The following is an 18,679-nucleotide window of genomic DNA, read 5'->3' on the forward strand; positions in this document are numbered from 1 at the left end:
CCATTCTGATGTCGCAGCAATGTTTCCCCACCTTTCCGCTTTTGACGCCCGATTTCTGTCCTCACGAGTCTCAAAAGTTATCTGAATACAAAGCCTTCTTTCAGTTATAGGTCACATGTGTGATTCTAGCAGTAAAAAGACTTGCAACTTGAGCATTACCTGGCGGAGTGATCTTATCCAAGCACACGGAAGGCAAGGCGGCCTTACAGTTAGTTGGCTGAACGGAATGAAATACCGCATTCGGCCTAGCGCCAAAGACCACGCACGTTTCCTCCGGTGGAACTCTTCTCGTTCCGACTCGACTCTTCTCATCTACATGCTATCGATTCTCGGGACCAAACTACGGCGCCAATGGATGACATAGCCCCGGAAACCCCTACGACGGGAAAACCTGTCCGGAGAAAGGTTGCGACCGCATGTCAGCGTTGCCGGCGGCAGAAACTCAAGGCAAGCCCCCCTCTCACAGCCCATATTCTTGAACATGTATGTCGTCGAAAGCTGACTACTGAGTCCTCTCAGTGCGACACAAAAGGCCTTGGCCCTCAAGCTCGCGTTCGAAAACGCGAGGATCTTGGTACACAGGCCACTGCTATCTTATCGAGCAACCAGAGAACGTACCCACGCCTGTCGTCTTGTCGACGGCGATCCCTTTCAGGTTTCCGTCCGCGCGTGCCGGGACGCTGCCATGCAGATTGTCAACGTCAGTTCCAGCCCAAATTTCTGGGAAGCCATCAACACGTACGCCGTATCCTTCGTGGCGTTGCATTTCTTCACCGCCGGCGTTGCTCTTTCCATCATAATGAGCCTCGACCCCTTGAGCCTGGAGTCGTACGAGTCCAAGATGGGGATCCGGCGGCTGATCGGGGTACATTCCCAGCTCAGGTCGAAATCCATCGTTGCCGAGCAGAGCCTGGAAATCTTGAAGAAGCTCATGAAGATCATCATGGCGAAAGAGACCGACATGATGCTTCATGTCGACGAGTCTCCGGAGTCCACAGGCGAGGCCACCCAGCAACGGATGGAGCGCGAGCAGGGTCCAAGAAGTCCGGTTCAACGAGTGACCCACGACACCATCGTCGCCTCGGACACGACTCTGGATGCCAGAGACGGCATGGATCGCACAACACAGGATCTCTCCCCTTTGCGGGATGCTACTACGGCGCATTTAGACTTCTGCGAGGATCCTATGATAACCCAAGCGCTGACCGAGTTTGAACAGAGCAAGTAGCCCCTTACTTCTGATATCTCCCAGTAAGCTGACTCGAACTACAGTCATGAGATGCGATCACGTCAATGATCCCGAGGGAGGGTTTGTCGACTTTGGCGAGTATCTCACGGAGAGTTGCTTTGAAAGACAAGATCAAGGCTGGATGTGGAACCGCGAAAACTGAGCAATGTCTCCTGGCCGACGCAGTGGGTTGGAAGACTATCAACCATTTTTCGTAAATTACAATGATGGTCATTATCTCCCAAGAATCTCGAGTCTATGTATGTTGCACGGCCTCAGCAAACACCAGCTTGAATCAACAAAAATAGCTACAGTCACAACTTTCGCCATCACCACTGCACTCTACACCAGGCAGGCAGGCCACCAGCTTGACGATCAGACAATGTTGGATCACAAAACGGAACTCGGGAGGCGATCAAGAACGCTGCATGGTTGCACACAACTAATATTGTCTCTTTATTACTCATTAGGTTATCGTATTTCCCGGCTCTAAACGCGGCACATCCTCCCGTCGTTGGCGACGCCCCACGACTCGCTGCCGACGGCGTTGCGGACGTAGAAGAAGCCCTCGGGGTCCCACTTCTGCTTGAGGCACAGCAGGGCGTTGTAGTTGCTCCCGAAGAACTCCTTCTGGAAGTTGGGCTGCTGGAAGTCGGCCTCGTTCATGTAGGCGCCGCCCGTGGGCGTCAGGGCCTCGATCTCCTTCATGAGGACGTTGGTCATGAGGTCCTGGTTGGCGAGCATGTCCTCCCAGGGGGCCTCGAAGTCCCAGACGGTGGTCAGCGTCGCGTGGACGAGGGCGCTGCGCCAGGCGGGCGTGACCGAGTTGGAGTCCTTGTTGCCGAAGCGGCCGACGTCGGTGCCGACGCCGATGAAGGTGGCGCCCTTGGCGGCGAGGCTGCGCGAGAAGGAGCCGATGCTGGTGATGTCGGCGCGCGGGATGAGGCGGCCGCCGTACTGGGCGATGCCGACCTGGATGTTGCCGATGGGCAGGGGGCCGAAGTACTGGTCGTAGTGGCCGTAGTAGCTGTCGAACTCGGAGTAGGCGACGGTGTACTTGATGCCGAGGCCGTCGAGGCGGGCGACGAAGGGGGCGAGCAGGGTGCGGACCTCGTCGGCCGTCTTGTTGAAGGCGTTGAGGGGCGCGATCTGGAAGAAGGCGGCGGCGAAGTAGTAGACGACCATGGAGCCCCCGTCGACCATGGCAGCGAGCTCCTCGTGGAAGGCGTCGATGGCCTCGAAGAAGGCCGCGTTGTCGTTGTCGGCGGCCATGATGACGAGGGTGGCGCCACCGACCTTGGCATCGGCGTGGGCCTTGACGGTCAGGGAGGTGACGACGCCCCAGTTGCCGGGGCCGCCGCCGGACAGGGCCCAGAACAGGTCGGCGTTCTCCGTCTTGGAGGCGGTCAGGAACGTGCCGTTGGCCGTGATGACCTCCCACTCGAGGACGTTGTCGGCGCTGAGACCGAAGCTGGTCGAGAGGGCGCTGTGGCCGCCGCCCTGGGTGTAGCCCCCGGCGATGCCGACGGTCGGGCACTCGCCGCCGACGACGGCGAGGCCGGCGGCGTGGGCGGCCTCCATGACGTGGAAGCCCTGGGCGCCGGCGCCGACCTTCATGGCCTTGCCCTGGTACGCGGCGGAGTTCCAGTCGACGACCTCGGCGCTGTTCATGTGGTGCGTCCAGACGGAGAGGGCGCCGGCGCCGGTGGAGCGGCCGAGGTAGTCGTGGCCGGTGTTGCGGACGACGAAGCGGATGTTGTGCTCGCGCGCGAAGGCGATGGTGGCCTGGATGTGCTCCGGGGTCTTGGCGTCAACAGCGTAAACGACGTAGTTGCCCAGCAGGCAGGGACGGGACTGCGGCTGGAAGGGGTCGCAACTCTGGTTGGCGAAGAAGGGGGCCATGATGGAGGAGGAGGACTCCATGCTAAGGGGGGGCTTGGTGTTAATCCTGACTGTTCACGGGGTATATCGACACGATCTTTTGGACCATGGGGGGGGTTTTGTTTTTCTTCATTCAAGAACGTACTGGATCTCGGAGTCCTGCCACTGGCTCTGCAGCGAGGCACAGACGGCCGCATCGTAGGTCGGGTCGTGGCAAGGCGAGCCCAGGGGCACGGTGGCGATGAGGTTGCCGCCGACGGTGGTGTTGAGGGCATTCCACTGCGCGGTGGCGGGCCAGCAGGCGTCGCCGGGGAAGCACTTACAGTCGCCAGCGGCGCGCTCGAGGACGGCGGCGCCGGCGAAGGGGCCGCGGTTCGGAGCAGCGAGGGCCGCGCCGGCGAGGACCGCCTGGAGAACAAAGCTCTTCATCTTGGGACTTGGCCCTGGAGCTGGCAAGATGAATGAGAGGGGGGAGGGGCGGGGGCGGGGGATGAGCGAGACAAAGATCAGCGGACTCGCTGGACAGACGGCTCAAGACGGAGAAGGAGGAGGATGAGAGAAGAGAGGGGGAGGGAGGGAGGGAGGGAAGAGAGGTAGAGGAGGAAACACCGCTGGACCAGTTCATCAAAAGAAAGTTCGCCGACTGACGGCCAAGTGCGGCAGTTTTAGTATCTTGCAGGACTGGACATATCCAGAGACTACACTAAAAGTCCGGGACCACGGCATGCGCGTCCACATCTCGTGGGAGGGTGGAGGGGAGGAAGGGGGGGGCGAAGAGACCAGACCAGGTTTCCCGACTTGGGTTTGGCGCCGAGATTTGGTCAATGGTTCCTATAGAAGACGGCTTCGCCCCCCGTCTCCCTTCCCCTTCGACCCTCGAACTAGTGGAAGTTTGCCGGCGTCTTACCAGTTGCTGATGAATCCATATCCTCAATATCGAAAGAGAGTCCCCCCCCCCATAAGGTTCGGGTTTTCTCCCCTCCATGCAATGCCCGGTTCAGTGGTTCGCTAAGAGCGTCCCCCTGCCATACGCGTCTCTGGCGGGTTAAGCGTCCAATGTTGCTGTGTGGAGAGAGACACACACAGAAAGATAGAAAGAGAGAGAAAGAAAAAACGGGAACGATATCGATCAGAGAGGTCAGGGATGCCCGCGGTTGCCTCGGCCGATCCTATCGTCGGTGGTGGGCAAGACAAGCATTGGAGTCTCTAGACTGGCATCTCCGCTCGTGGCTTCGCTTTCGCCTTCTTCCGTCCGCACCCGGCGGCCTTTTTTGCGGCCCCGGTTCTCCCACAAGGCGGCGAAGATCCCGGGTCGTGAGGGTTCCGTCCTCATCGTCGCCTGGATATGGAGCACATGGCCGGGCCTGGCTGGGTCGTCGAGTCTGCGCGCTCCACGCGGACAACCCTCCCTTACAGTCTTGTTCAGCGGGACCTCTCCGAGGGGGGAGGGGGGCTCGCAGATCAAAGGAGAGCGCCAAAGAAAAACGGGACGCAGCCTCGGTTGCGTTCCACCGGAACCTGCAGAGCTTTGCATTCGTCCCCTGTAGCGTGTCATTCGCTTCAGATGGGGGGGGAGGGCGGTCCATACAGACTCTACAGAGCAGCCGGCTCGGGAGTTGATGGTGCTGGTGAAAACTGCATGAGAAAACAAAGATGGAAAACGGCTTCACACAACCCTTCCTCTTCCTACCAAATGTCGTTGGCGCAGATCCAATGTTTTGTTGCCGTGCTGCAGAGATAAGAAACGAGAAACCCTTTCGGAGTTCTCCTCGGCGTTTTTGAGGGCTCCTCGATAGTCTAGCGCAACCCAGGTCGGAAATTGAAGCTGCGGGGATTCTTCAGCAAAAAAGTCTATTCAACCCCCCCTGTCCGATAGAGTGAGAGAGAGGGGGGGGGCGGGTTGCTCGCCACCGGATCCTTGGTTCCAATAAGGTGACCATCGACCCTCACCACCTGCAGAAGTTCAGGAGAACGGCAGGGGAGTGGAGAGAGTCTCGCGGCGGTCTAACCCAAATTACCCCTTCGCCGGTGAGGGGGGGAGGGGGGGGGGGATGGCTTCAAGATTCGGAAGCAACAGCATCGTACGAGGCAACGTGGATTTGTAGATAGATATCCAGGGGCTCCGGGTCTACAAGGCCGGAGAGTCTATCAGAAAGGTCGGACAAAGGGCACTAGGCCTGGTCACATCTCGATCGGAATGTGGTGCGAAGCTTGGACTGGTTGCGACATCTCTCTGGAGTTCATTTCCATCCCATCCATCCCACGGGGGCCGGAGGGTTCCCGCACCCAGATACACGTGTAGTCTCCCATCCCAGGGTGTCTCTCCTCTCCCTTCAACCCCTTTGAGTAAGGCGATGTGAGACGAGACGAGACAACGGGACTTGCTGGGTCCAAACTGTTCATCCAAAAAACTCGATCTGTAGGAGGTCATGTGCCATCTCGCGATCAACAGTCTTGGGGCAGCAGCAGTTGAGATCATCGGTGCTAACCGGCACTATTGGAAAACGATTGGCGCCCCATCCGTTACTCACAATTATGCAGAGTCGCGTGCGTTTTAAACCCTAATCCGTGGGCAGTAAAGTTGCTCAGCCGCCACAACTCAAGTCAAAAGGCACAGACGTTCTCGTCCCGTCCCGATCAACGCCTTTCCCACTTGCAAAGGTGTATGCGTACGTGCGTTTGTGTGTGTGCATGTGTGTGTGTGTGTGTGTGTGTGTGGCTACGGGTGGGTGTGCTTGGCAGACGGCCCTGGCTTCGGATCCGAAAGGAAGTCCGGAAATTAATGGAGGCCATGTTTTTTTTTGTACATGTTTTCTTATTTTGTTCTTATTTTTCCCCTCTCTTCTTTTTCTCTGGTAGCCACTCAGAGTCGTCTAGCCCCCCTCCGCCCTCCCTCATATCTCCCCCCTCAGCCCAGAACCCACCCTCGTCCAACAGTCAAAAATCCAACGCTCCGCAACCCGCCCGTGAAGGCTGATGTTACTGTTCTGCGCGGATGCCGGGGGAAACGGAGAGAGTGTCTGCGCTCGAGCCTCGCGCCTACATCTCAACACACGCCACTCTCACCTGAAAAGCGGAATCGTTCGTTGCCGAGGGAGGAGGACTTCTGGAACTTCGTTCTCGCGAGTGGAGAGCCCCCCCCCCCCCTCCCGGTAGGGATACGAAAGGCTAAGTCGGCACATCAGACCCACGATGTGGCCGTGTGGCACAGTAGCCCCCAACTGCCAGAGACGCCGGCACTCGGCTTGGACCAAAGCATGCGGTTTCTCGGTCGGATGGTACTTATCAGGGCTAGCTCATGCATAACAGAACATGCCGGGCGCACGAGAGACCGTTTTCTCGGAGAGGACCTTTTCTCTTACATAGTTGGCTGTTTCATTGCAGAGGCAAATCTGTTATGTTCTGCTTGGTCGTCGACGGCCTGTCGGTAGTCGAGTCCGAAGCTTTACCGCTCCCGGTTATTTACCCCGAAACGGCGCGTCCCTGACAAGGATATGCTCGCATGTCAGGACTCAAGATTGACTTGTCATACAATACACTTTCTGTACAGAGTACTCTGTACAGAGTACGTAGCCGTGGAGGACTGTCGTCCACAGGGGGAAGCCAAGTCTGATCATACGGGTTGGCGGCCTACCATGACACAAACTCCTAGTTGTCTGCCAAGCTGTACAGAGATTCCCGCCGCCAACCTTGTGCCACTGCGCCATCATCATAGCCCCCAATATGATAGATCACAACCGGGAGGGCCACAGGACATAAAAGGATGCCGTCTCGGGTTTGGGTTAGACTGCGGCTCATCTCTCTTCCTCGGCACTCCTCCGCCCCCCATCGCCGGGGACTCGGATTTCATAACAAATCACGGTTCTGTTCCCACAACACCAGCAACTTGCGAAATCCCTCCCAACGCCAGCGGGGGGGAAAAAAGATTGATAACTGCCTGTCAAGCCATCTTATGACGACCCATCCCTGGGCGTGCGCTAATTAGTGCCGGGCGCAATATCCGTACTGGCACATTACCTGCATGCACACATCCGATACAGAGGGCATGGGGGCCATCGTGGCCTTGGCCGCTTCTTCTAGAAACCCAGTACTCTGCATCTGTACTGTGTACACATACCATCACATACACCTCGGCTGAGTATGACTGGTTCAGAAGGACTGGCCTGCTTGTAACTCGACGTGTTTTGCACGATGCATGCCAGGGTAGCCGCCCGTCTCCAGCACGCGCTCCTGAAATGCAACATCGGCACACTTTCTGGCTGGGGGAGAAGGGCCCTTCGTACACTTATGGAGTCGAACCCCGTATGCGTCCCTCGTGGTTGAAGAGAACCACCCCCTCCCAAGACCTTCGTCAACGTGACAGACACGAGGCAAGAGGGGACGTTACCTCGCAGAACCTTGAAGATCCGACCGACAAGCGCGGCATCTCGCACGCATCCGGCCTAGAAGTCCATACAGAGTTTGTGCTTGCAGAATAGTCCGGCTTGGCCGTTGCGGGCAAAATGTGACGGATATCTCCTCAGCATGCCCATCTTCCGACAAGGGGGGGGGAGGTAGGCATGCCCTTCTCTGGCCCAGATGCTCGGTACCGGAACAGGACTGCCCAATTCCACAAGGTTTGGATCCAAGTGGGAAGAAGGCGAAGGGATAGAGGGCAAAAAAGAGGACGGGCAGATATTTGTATGCTGATCCTCCCTCGTCCTCCACTTCCCCCATCCCCCCCCCCCCCCGTTCCTAGCGCGTTGATCACTTGAGAGAGAATAGAGAGAGGCTGGTCTTGGTCTGAACGATGTTATGAGCGAGCTGCTTTCCAGATAAAGCGATCTAACTAACGTCAGTCGGCTCCGCCACTCCGTCCGCTCGCGCCCTCTCCGATCTCAGTCCCTCCCCCAGGCTCGCCCGGCTGTTCGGCAAACACACGCATCCCTTTCTCACCACAAGGTCACGCATCGTGTGTCTGGTCGTGTCTGTCGACAAGTCTGCCCCCCTCCCCGAACCCCGATATTTTCAGCCTTACGGTTGGTTTTCCCCAAACCGACCGCGCGCGCGCACACCGCAACCCAACCGGTCTGGAAAGGAGGCTTATTCCGGACTTCGTCCGCCGCGCGATGAGTGAGTCGTGGACGTACAACACCCCTCCGGGGACGGCGAGCACGGGCGCCCAGATCACGATCGTTGCCCTGGTCTTCACGGCCCTGTCCTTGGTCATCATGCTCCTGCGGCTGTACGTTCGCGTCATCATGCTCAAGGCGGCCGGAGCAGGTATGTTGAGAGCATCCGGATAACGCAAAGATTTGTAGAAGGGGAGCTGAAAGCTGACACTGGCTGGCGCGTACAGATGACTGGGTCATTATCGTGACTTGGATTGCCGCTTGCGGCTTTGCGGTGGTTAGCACGATCCGTACGTCCAGCCCTCTTCTCCTAACCTTTTTTACGGTAGATGGCTGACATGCATGGAAAGAAACAAAATGGGGTCTCGGACTTGAGAACATCGAGGACATGCCGAAGGAGAACCTATACAACTTTGGTCTGTTGCAATATGCCGGCGCCCCGTTGTACGTTTGCCCCTCGAAACTCTGAAGAACGACCGTACTGACTTCCATCAAAAAAGCTACATCACCAGCATCCTGGGCTTCAAGATCAGCCTGCTCCTCTCTTACCTCCGTTTCATCCCCAAGGGCGTCTACAGATGGGCAACGCTCATCACCATCGGCATGTGCATTGCATACCACATCGCCTTCCTCGTTGTCCAAGTGAACCTCTGCACACCGGTACGTCTTATTATATCTAACTCTTTGCCACCATCCTTCTCGCCCCAGCCGCTGACAACCCCCCAGATCGCCAAGCAGTGGGACCCGACCATCACGAACGGTTCCTGTATCCCGGGAGTCCCCTTCTACACCAGCATGGCCGCCTTGACAATCGTCTTTGACATTGTCGTGTAAGTTGAATACTCCGTCCTCCCCCCCCCCCCCCCCCCCCCCCTCGTAGCGCTTCCGCTAACTTCCATGACCCCCCAACTATCAGCATGTTCCTCCCCTTCCCCGTCCTCGCGTCTTCCAAGATCCAGAAACGCAAGAAGTTCGTCCTACTCGGCCTCTTCGGCCTCGGCGCCTTCATCACCGTCATCCAGATCGTCCGCATCCAGACGGTCCACGCCCTCGCCAACTACCTCGACTCGGCGCCCCTCATCATGTGGTCCGCGGTCGAGAACAACCTGGGCATCATCGTCTGCTGCGTGCCGACCCTCGCGCCCTTGGTCAAGTACTTCAACGAGAAGAGCAGGTCGGGCAGCCGGAGCAACAAGTACGGCGCCGCGAGCGGCTACGGCAGGACCGGCGGCGGCGGCGGCGGCGGGCAGAGCGGAAACGTGGGCAGCCGGTACGCGCTGCAGAGCTGGCGGCCGGGCATGAGCGGGATGCACCCGCTGAGCAGCGGCAACGACCACAGCGAGCAGGACCTCGGCGGGCAGACGTCGAGGATAGGCAAGGGGTCGGATGACGGGAGCGCCGAGTTCCACCTCGACGCGCCCGTCATCATCAAGAAGACCGAGTTTGTGGTCACGAGTGACCCGAGGGAGCCGGGGCTGGCGGTGTAATTGGAGTCTACCAAGGAAGGCGGTATAGAACATTATTATTAGTATTATATTAGTATCCTAACTTTCCAACATTGGTCGTCAATACATTTCGGAATGCAAGCAACAGTATTGACGACACGCTGGGGTTGTTGATGCACGTGGCCAAGAGGCCGGGTTGTGGGCGCCGAGGCTTCTGATGTCGCGGTTAGCCGTCATCATCTTCCATCATGTCCCAGTCGTACATGTCGCAAGGATCGATGGAGAGTTTGACAAAGCTTTGGTCGAGGGCCTCCGTCTCACTGTCACTGTCTCCATCTTCGTCTTCCTCTCCCTTTGTCTCAGATTCTTCGGTGTATTGCAGCCGCTCCATCTGGTTGGTAGGAGGATGATTCTGCAGCCACCGGTATACGGAGCGGACATCCTCCAGGCCCAAGTCGCCGTGGCCGCCTAAGCAGCGTTGGACGGCCTCTCGTTGCCCCGCATGTTGGGGCCCTTCAAACAGGCCGAGAAAGGGATCGGGATGACGGTGTTCTATCCGATAGGCAACGAGCCGAACGGCCATGTATCTCGTCGCCTCGCTGTCCCCGCGCCCCATCTTCGTGAGGGCGCTGATCCTCCTCTCGTCCCAACCAGCCAGGACCCTCCTGTACTGACTGGAGTCCTTGTGGTCTCTGCACAGCCTGCTCGTGATGACGAACTTCATGAGGTTTTCGATCTTGTGGGGACGGTCCGGCGCGAGGCCCTTGAGAGTCCTGAGAAAGGTGTCGAGCGCGATCTTGCCACCGGCCGCCACAAGCCGTCGTGTGCATGGCTCGCCTGTGCGCGTGTCGATTCCGATGCAGGTCAGGTCGTCGACCGGGGCGTCGAGGACGCCCTCGGGGTCCCAGACGTTCTGCGCGGTCACCGTGCTGTTCGGGCAGATCCTGGCGATGTACGTCCCCAGCGATTCGAATTTGAAAGGCACGGAGACGGAGGCCATGGAGACGGGGTTCGGGCGAAGTCGTCCAGGTGAATCGAGTTAGAAAAAAAGCCTCGAGTAGGCCGTGTATGACTCGGAGCAGGGTTCCGGGTGGCCGAGTGAACGACTTTGAGAATGGGTGTTGGGTGAAGACGACGTGGCGCTCCATGGAGAAGGACTGAGAGATGTGCAAGGGCGAAGTTGTCGACAGGTCAGCCACAGCCGTTGGAATCATTTTATAGTTTATCTCTCTCTCTCTCTCTCTCTCAATTCGCATATCTGGCTTGTAAGTTAGGTTTTCCGAGCCTCAGGGTTATCGGGTCTGTGTATGGGTAAGAGTTCCGCAAACGTGCGGAATCAACGTAGTGGGCCAGCGTGCGTACCATTTCCAGACCTCACTCTGTAAGCTTGGACTCTGCACTGGTCAAGTAAGTCAACATACCCACTTTTGGAACACCCCCTCATTTGGAACACCCAGAATGAAGCTATCCCCAACATCACCACCATCTTCAATTAATTATTGACTAGGCCTAGATGCCACCACAATACAGCTTTCAGCTTCACTAGGGGTATCAGAGTCGCTGGATTCATCTGTGATATCCTCTTTTTCGCCAGCCTCAATCTGAGCCTTCTGGATGTCCTCAATATTGGCGAACTTGGTGTTTGGGTCGATCTGGACTGTCCTTCTTTTCCTTGCTGCAGTATTGGTGACTTGGGCCTGCAGGAGCTCCAGCTTATGCTGGGCAGTAGCCAGCTCATAGGCCTGCTCGCTGAAGCCTTTTTTCACCTTCCGGAATAGAAGGCGTTGAGTGAAGGCATCATTCTCTAGCTCTGTGAATAGCTTCAACTGCCCAGCCAGATCCTTCATCTTCCTTGGCGTCGACCACACTACTGCAGACGACGCAGATGCCCATCCTTCAGCTTCCTTGCCTTCCTTGCCTCCAGACTGCCCTTTGCTGACCTGATCTGAAGATGCTGATGGCTTTGGTGTTGTTGGGAGTAGGAGGGAGCTCATCAGAGGCTTCGCCATAGAGACAGGCCATAACCCTGTCCATTTCCAACCACTTCTGATGTTCTGCATCGTCATACCTGCAGTACGAGCCTTCTGATAACAGCCTATAAAGTTCCTCTTGCCTACAATAGTAGAGTCATTCCACTGACTAAGGTATCCAAGCTCCTTCCTATAGGCTGCCTTTACAGGGCTGAAGACTGACTGGTCAAGTGGCTGGAGCACATGGGAGGTATGTGGTGGTAGGAACAATAGATGGATGTTATTAATATAGCAGAGCCACATAAAGTCCGTCGTTGTGTGACTCCCATGGCCATCAACAACCAGCAGTCTGGCCTCCTCCTTGCCCTCCTGGCCCTCCTTGCCCTGGGAGGCAGTCTGAGGGATAGTCTGAGGGATGAAGACCTTCTGCAGCCATTCAACTGCAGTGTCGTCTGTAGTCCATCCATTCTCTGTTGCAGTGAACTGCCATCCTTCATAAGGGCCAAGGTCTAGAGGAAACCACTGCTGCTGGACTGTCTTGCCCTTATATATAATGAGGGGATCAAGGGCATGGCCCAGGGCAGAGATGCATTCGATGATGGATACCCATGCCCTTGATCCAGGCTGTTTCTTGCGTACAGACTTCGTCTCAGACATGCCCAGCACCAGCCCATTAGATCCCTGGCCCTCAAGGATACCAGTCTCATCCATGTTGTATCTATTGGATGGTTTAATGCCCTTGACCTCTGGTATGGCGAGGAGTTTGAACCAGTCCCTGATAACCTCAGTAGATGCTCCATTAACACGTCTAGAGTCAATAAGGCGACTTCTCTGGACCTTGATAGATGGGTTTCTCTTTAGAAAGGCATGGATCCAGCCCTTTCCTATAGGCTCCTTGTCCCCCATAGCACAGAGGATTCGTTCTGCGAATGCCCTCACTTGTTGATGGGTTGGGGCAACACCAAGGGCATGCTGGATTCGCACCCATTCAGCCAACTTAGCCTCCTGGTCAGGGGAAAGCCTCTGAAGGTCTGAAAATGCTGCTGCCCTTGCCTGGGTGCCTGTGAGACGGTTGTGGAGGGTGGTAATTGGGATGCCATATTCGCGGGCTGCCTTCCTTAGGCTTTGGCCGTCTGAAACAGCCTGGATTGCCTGATTGACTTCATACTCGGTATACTGGGCCATAAGGCAGGAATAAAGGTCCTCTGAAAAAATGAGGTTATTTGCATAAGGTATGAAATTGTTGTGATAGTTCGAAGTTGGAGGAAGTAGGAGGCTGGTGGTGGGGTTGAGGCATTTTTAGGTGTTCCAAATGAGGGGGTGTTCCAAAAGTGGGTATGTTGACTTATGTTCCTACGATCTGGTATCGAATCGTGTCCTTCAATGTCCTAGATTAACAAATTTGCAACGTTTCCGCGAGGGGAAGCATGCTCAGCGAACACCAACGCTTCCGGCTTGTCCCACACAAACCGCTCTGGACAAGAGGGTGCAAGGATAAGTAGGTCTGCCGCAGGCAACTCAAGAGCAGGAGTTGAACGTCAAAGGACTTGCGACGTCGGCAACAACAGACACTAGAGCAACAGCCAGTTTTACAGAGGGCAGATCAGTCCGAACTTCTCACTACAGTCAGCACATTGGAACTTGTCGGGCTTTTTTTTGGAACTTCGATCTTCATTCGGGAGCAAGCAAGTCTGCTTTCTACGTTAAACCCCCGTCGTCTCCGTCTTCGTCGCCGTCTTCATCTTCGTCTTCGTCACCGCCTTCGTCTTCGTCACCGTCGTCGCCGTCGTTGTCTCTGGCGCCTATTCGTCCAAAGTCCCTGAGGACTTCGGACTATCTACGGGAGACCTCAGACTACATACAGGAAGCCCTCTCGATGAGGGAGGTGTGAGATTAGTTGGCGGAAGGACCGCTTGCCTCCCTCTTAACGTGAACGCCGCCATACCCTTCCTTTCCGCCGCTGGCAGCGCGGCCGCCGACACGCTGAAGGCCTCCCTGGCCTCTGCCGTCGTTGCCTCCGTTGTCCTCGATGCTCTGGCGGACGAAAAGGCCAGAGGGGACGGAGGCGGAGGCGACAGAGCCGCGGCGAGACTGGGCGCGGCCACCGTTGCCGCGGGCGCCGGCCTTGGTGACGCGGCCACCTCTGGTGTGGTGGAGGATGCCGGCGTCGTTCTCCATGAGCTCCTTCATCTCGCTGATCTGCTTGCGGATCTCGAGCGCCTTCTGCTTGTCCTCCATTGCGTTGGCGAAGGAATCGAGGTTGGCCATCGTCTCTGCGTAGACGGTGCTGGTGGCGCGGTTCTCGTGGAACTCTTCGTCCTCGTAGAGGTTCTGGCGGGCGGCGCTGTCGTTGCCCCAGTTGACCATGTCCGAGTTCTGCTTGACGACGAGGTGGCGGTAGACGGCAGCCGGGTACTTGCCGCCGTTGATGGCCACGGCAGTGATGACGTCGCGCTGGGTGAGGTTGTGGTCCTGGTCCATCTTTTCGACGATGGGAAGGTAGAGGGCGTTGTCCTCGATCTTCTCGCGCCAGAAGCCCGTCTCGATGCCGGCAAGTATAATCTCAAGCAGATTCTCGTCGGCGCGTCCGATGATGCTGCTGATATAGTTCCGGGCCTGCTGGATGGCGTCCTGAAACCACTCGTGGTTCTCGTCGAAGACGGCCTGGTCGACCCAGGCGTCGGTGTCACAGCGGATGTAGAGGTCCCGGAGGACGCGGTTGTACTCGCCGTTGTAGTTGACGGGAAGGATGGCCTCAAGGGCAAGGAAGTCGACAAGGTCAGGGTGACGGTCGCGCTCAGCAATGTTGTTGTCCTTCAGGGAGTTACAGATGGAGTGGTAGATGGTATTGTCTGAGATGCAACGGCGGAAGGCATTGCATTCGATGCGAGACAAGATGCGGCCATAGAGGACGGGGGTGTAAGTGGCTGTCTCACGGACGTTGCGCTTGGCCTCGTCAACGCGTCGAAGGCGCTCCTCATCAGGGATGAGGTTTGCACCACGGATGCCTCGCTCGCGACGGCTGGCCATAATGACGCTGGAGGTAGTGTAGGTGATGTAGGATGTGATGAAGTGCTTGTTTGGATGGCGTCCGTTAGGCCTTGTGCTGATTTCCCTTGTTCTTGTAAGCCATTATTCAGCAAGATAAGCAAGACAATAGCTTACTAGTGAATTCCTCTTTAAAGAGCAGAAGGCTAGCTGAGGGCTTCCTATGTCTAACTTGACGCAGTTGGTGAGCGTTCAGCGTTCTTGTTTCTTGTCGCGATCGGTGGGTCCTTGTTGGTGGCTTTATGCTGTTGCCCCTCTGTGGTTTACGTTAGTTTCTTTCTCAAAGGAATCGCGCTGAGAAACTGACAATAGCAGAAAAATTCGGCTGGAGAGCAGCCAAGAGAAAGGTGAGTTGGGTGAGTGGGAGTAGGAGTAAGAGTGGGTGAGTGAGTTGTGAAACGGAAAAAGCAGCGGATGAGCGGCGGACGTGAGAAAAAAAAAGAACAAAAAGAGGGAAAACAAAGGAGGTAACAGCGCTAGGAGAGAAGCAAGGAAGGAAGGGGCATAGAGTAGAGTTGAAGAGAAAGGCCACCCAACTACGCAGAAGGAGCTACTCACCAGAGTCCTAAAGTAAGCTTGATTTGCAAGAAAATCAGAGGAGAAACAAATGCTGCTTTTCAGGTTCGACCTGTGAAGCTGGTTGTTGATTTGCTTGTCCCTTTGCCGGTCGGTGGATAGTGTTGTGGTGAGGTTGCAGTTTGGATGAAGAGAGGTTGCGGGAAAGGTTGTGGAAGAATGAGGGCTTGACGCAAAGAGAACCTTTTAGAAGAAGGGCCTGTTAAAAAATGAAACATCAAGCAATAAAAGGCACTGACCGGCTTGTTCCTTCCTTGAGCAGGTTTTCCGGTTGTGCCTCTACTGTCCCTCGGCATCCTGAATACTCACTCCTTGGAACATCCACTGGTAGGATGGTCAGCCGGCAAGGACATTTCAGCATCACAGGCAAGAGAGAAGATGGCTTTCCAACACTCAAGAAATAATGATACCACTTCAGTCCCTGCACACAGCACACAGGATGGAGATACAAAGTCCCAGAGTTGTCAAGTCGGTGCACACCATGTGCTGGGTTGTCTCTACTCCAGCTTCTATGGAGTCGCTGTCATTATCAGCCTAGACCAGCATCTCAGACCCCATTCAAGAGTGCAGTTCAACATGCTCTCCGGTTTCTCAAAAATGATGCTTTATTGAGTGTCTTTCAATTTTCCTATGCAAAATTCAAAACGCTGCCACCCGGCCTGTGATCCATGGTGTGCTCCCATACCAGTCATCAAGTCATCAAGTCGTAAGCCAGGTCCCCCATATGTCACAACAAGAATACAAATGCTTTCCTCGCCCAAAAAACACGTAGGAAACCCATGCAATCTGGTTTTCCTACATTAAACGAGAAGAAAAAAAGGATGGAAAAAAACTGATAAACAGAAAGCAACACTTTCACAAAGGTCGCCCGGTCCCAGTTCAAGTCGCCAGTGGAGTAATGCCGAGGACCTTCATGCCGTTCTCAAACACCTGCCTCGTAATCTCGTATAGCACAGCTCTCGCGAGATCAAGCTTCGGGTCCTCGGGCGTCTCCTCGTCCTCCTCCCCTTCGCCCTCGTCCTCACCCTCGTCGTCGTCGAGGCACACGACAAGCTGCTCCGCCAACCGGTACAGGAAGGTCAGCACTGCCGACGGCTCGAGTGTCTTGTACGCGGCACTGACGACGTCCGGGTACTGCGCCAGGAGCCGCAGCAGGTTCGTGTACTCCTCCTCCTCCAGGTGCGAGTAGTCGACCTCTCCGAGCGCCGCCGCGGGGTCCGCCCCGAGCTGCCGGATCGTCAGGCAGAGCCGGGTGTAGTGCAGCTGCAGCGCGGCACCGGTCTCGCCCTCGAACTCGGTCATCTTCTTGCTGTCGAACGCGTACCCGTTGCTGCGCTTCGTGTGCATGTCCTGCGCGAGGAGGGACGTGATGCCGAACGGCTCGGCCGCCGCAAGGGGCGCCCCGGCGTTCTGCTCCGTCGACATGGCGTCCCGCACCGCGTTGGCGCACTGGTTCAGCATGTCGCCCAGGAGGTGGGCGTTGCCGAGCTGGGACGACAGCCCCTGTACTTTACCAAAGTTGATGTGCTGGATCTTCTTGGCCAGGTCGTCCCGCCCCATCAGCTCGAGCGCCTTGATCACGCCGCGGAAGTGCGAGTCCTGCTCGGCGTTGACGACGTAAACCATCTTGTCGAAGGCGTACCTCTTGTCCCGGTCGAGGATCGCCGCGAGGTCCCGCGAAAAGTACATGGTCGTGCCCGTCCGGTTGCGGATCATGCCGGTGCCGAGACCCTTGGCCCCGTGCTTCTTGAAGTCGATGAGCCACGAGCCGTCGCTCTCTTCCGAGATGCCCTTGTCTTTGAGAAGGGCCTCGACCTCGGCGATGGAGTCCGACGTCACTTGGGACTCGCCGGCGTACTCGTCGAACTCGATGCCCAGACGAGCGTAGGCCTTGGTGTAGTCTTTGACATAGACGTCTCTGAATCTCGTCGTCAGGGCCACGGCTTCAGGGTCGCCCTCCTCCATGCGCTTGAAGAAAGCGTCTCGCTCGGCGTAGATGCCCTGCGACTCGATTTCGGCCGTGTTCTTCCCCTCGTCTTTGGCCTTTGAGCTCGCCTCTTGTTCGGGCTTGAACAGCTCGTTGATCTTGGTGTGGACGTCGAGCAGGTGGCGGATGGGGTCTTTGTCAAATTCTTCCTCGGACCCAAACTTGTTCCAGCCGACGGCAAGCAGGGCGATGTTCTTGCCCCAGTCGCCGAGATAGTTCAGCCTGACGACGTCCCATCCCATGCGCTCATGGAGTTTGGCGATCGAGGCGCCGTTGATGGTGCTGCGCAGGTGTCTGCCTTCGAACTCGGCTGCAATGTTGGGCGAGGAGAACTCGACGACGACCTTTTTGCGTCCGCCGTCTGGAGAGGCGGCATCTTGTCTTCCATGGGTATCATCCGCGCCATAAAGCTCTTTTCGATCCCAGATGAAGGGTATAAGGAGTCTCGGAAGCAGGACTGGGTGAGAAAAAATCCGGATGTGAACCCCGTCGACGAAAGGGAAGGTGTAAAGAGGTGAGTTGGGGAACTGCAATTTGAGCTCCCGTCAGCTGGAAGCTGTTGTCTATGATACACTTCTCTTACCTTCGCAAGCAGCTCGGCTGCGGCGTCGCCTTTGCCCTTGATTTTGAGACGAGGAAGGATCACGGCCAGGTCGCCCATGGAAATGGCGGCCGTCGACTGAATCGCCTCATACGCAACCGCGGGGTCACACTGAGCAGCCTCGGCCACGATCTGGGCGATGTAAGACCGGAAGATATCCAGCGGGCGTACCAGCACATCGGCAACCGGGAACGAGGGCAGAGGAGTGTCGAGGCTCAGCCTTTCGAGCGAGGTCTGAAGACCGGTGATTGAGAGTGTTGCCATAACTGTGCTTATGGGCTTTGATCCGGAACAAAACTGTGCAGCACTTTTTGCTGGTGGTGTGTGAGTGTATGTGTGCGTGTGTGTCGCGGAAGGGGAAGAAAAAGGGATATCACAAACGATGGGATTTTGACCATGGTTCTTCAGTCCCCTCGGCTGGTCTTGTCATCAGTCTTGGTGGTGTGGTCGGGCATCGAGGTTGGCCGACGCGGCATGTCGCCATTGGCTAAGGGCCATGTAAGTGCAGATGCGGGCGCGGCATTGCAGCGAGAAAGTGAGGCAACTTTTCCGCGTCACTCGTTTGGAGGGACGATACAAATCACATCGGGCTTACGCTCAATCTCTCCCGATACGGTTTCCCAGGTCTTCGCCCCTCTAATGCTTTCCCCTGCCGCTACCCCTCGCATGGAACGTCACAGGCTGCAAATCGTGCTTGACGTAGTGCTTGGGCTCTCATGCCTGTTTTCCAATCTCGCCTGAAGCATTTCATCTGTCAACACCCGATCCTGGAGAAACTCGTTCTCATAAGTCCCTACGCGCAGCAATGGACCAGGGGCATGACCACTCTGGG

At 56.6% G+C, this 18,679-nt stretch overlaps 6 protein-coding genes across 6 annotated transcripts; 2 read left to right on the plus strand and 4 right to left on the minus strand.

Annotated features, from left to right (window-relative positions):
• Positions 1-685: 685 nt before the first annotated feature.
• CH63R_06724 (Tall aerial hyphae-4) lies at positions 686-1,228 on the plus strand (the record flags this gene model as incomplete). The annotated part of the gene is made up of 1 exon (XM_018301699.1): positions 686-1,228. One exon carries the CDS (start codon positions 686-688, stop codon positions 1,226-1,228), a length of 543 nt encoding a protein of 180 aa, XP_018159549.1.
• A 489-nt stretch (positions 1,229-1,717) lies between these two features.
• On the minus strand, positions 1,718-3,538 carry CH63R_06725 (FAD binding domain-containing protein; the record flags this gene model as incomplete). The annotated part of the gene is made up of 2 exons (XM_018301700.1): positions 1,718-3,152; positions 3,255-3,538. 2 exons carry the CDS (start codon positions 3,536-3,538, stop codon positions 1,718-1,720), a joined length of 1,719 nt encoding a protein of 572 aa, XP_018159550.1.
• A 4,679-nt stretch (positions 3,539-8,217) lies between these two features.
• Positions 8,218-9,707, plus strand: CH63R_06726 (Integral membrane protein; the record flags this gene model as incomplete). Its single annotated transcript, XM_018301701.1, has 6 exons — positions 8,218-8,371; positions 8,448-8,510; positions 8,571-8,664; positions 8,721-8,880; positions 8,947-9,050; positions 9,137-9,707. 6 exons carry the CDS (start codon positions 8,218-8,220, stop codon positions 9,705-9,707), a joined length of 1,146 nt encoding a protein of 381 aa, XP_018159551.1.
• A 184-nt stretch (positions 9,708-9,891) lies between these two features.
• CH63R_06727 (uncharacterized protein) lies at positions 9,892-10,665 on the minus strand (the record flags this gene model as incomplete). Its single annotated transcript, XM_018301702.1, has 1 exon — positions 9,892-10,665. The coding sequence occupies one exon, from the start codon at positions 10,663-10,665 to the stop codon at positions 9,892-9,894; it is 774 nt and encodes a 257-aa protein (XP_018159552.1).
• A 2,668-nt stretch (positions 10,666-13,333) lies between these two features.
• On the minus strand, positions 13,334-14,665 carry CH63R_06728 (Arginyl-trna synthetase; the record flags this gene model as incomplete). Its single annotated transcript, XM_018301703.1, has 3 exons — positions 13,334-13,437; positions 13,498-13,505; positions 13,581-14,665. 3 exons carry the CDS (start codon positions 14,663-14,665, stop codon positions 13,334-13,336), a joined length of 1,197 nt encoding a protein of 398 aa, XP_018159553.1.
• A 1,473-nt stretch (positions 14,666-16,138) lies between these two features.
• Positions 16,139-18,111, minus strand: CH63R_06729 (Arginyl-tRNA synthetase; the record flags this gene model as incomplete). The annotated part of the gene is made up of 2 exons (XM_018301704.1): positions 16,139-17,773; positions 17,830-18,111. 2 exons carry the CDS (start codon positions 18,109-18,111, stop codon positions 16,139-16,141), a joined length of 1,917 nt encoding a protein of 638 aa, XP_018159554.1.
• Between the last annotated feature and the right edge of the window lie 568 nt (positions 18,112-18,679).

This window comes from Colletotrichum higginsianum, chromosome 4 (genome assembly GCF_001672515.1).
Source record: "Colletotrichum higginsianum IMI 349063 chromosome 4, whole genome shotgun sequence".
Lineage (NCBI taxonomy): Eukaryota > Fungi > Ascomycota > Sordariomycetes > Glomerellales > Glomerellaceae > Colletotrichum > Colletotrichum higginsianum.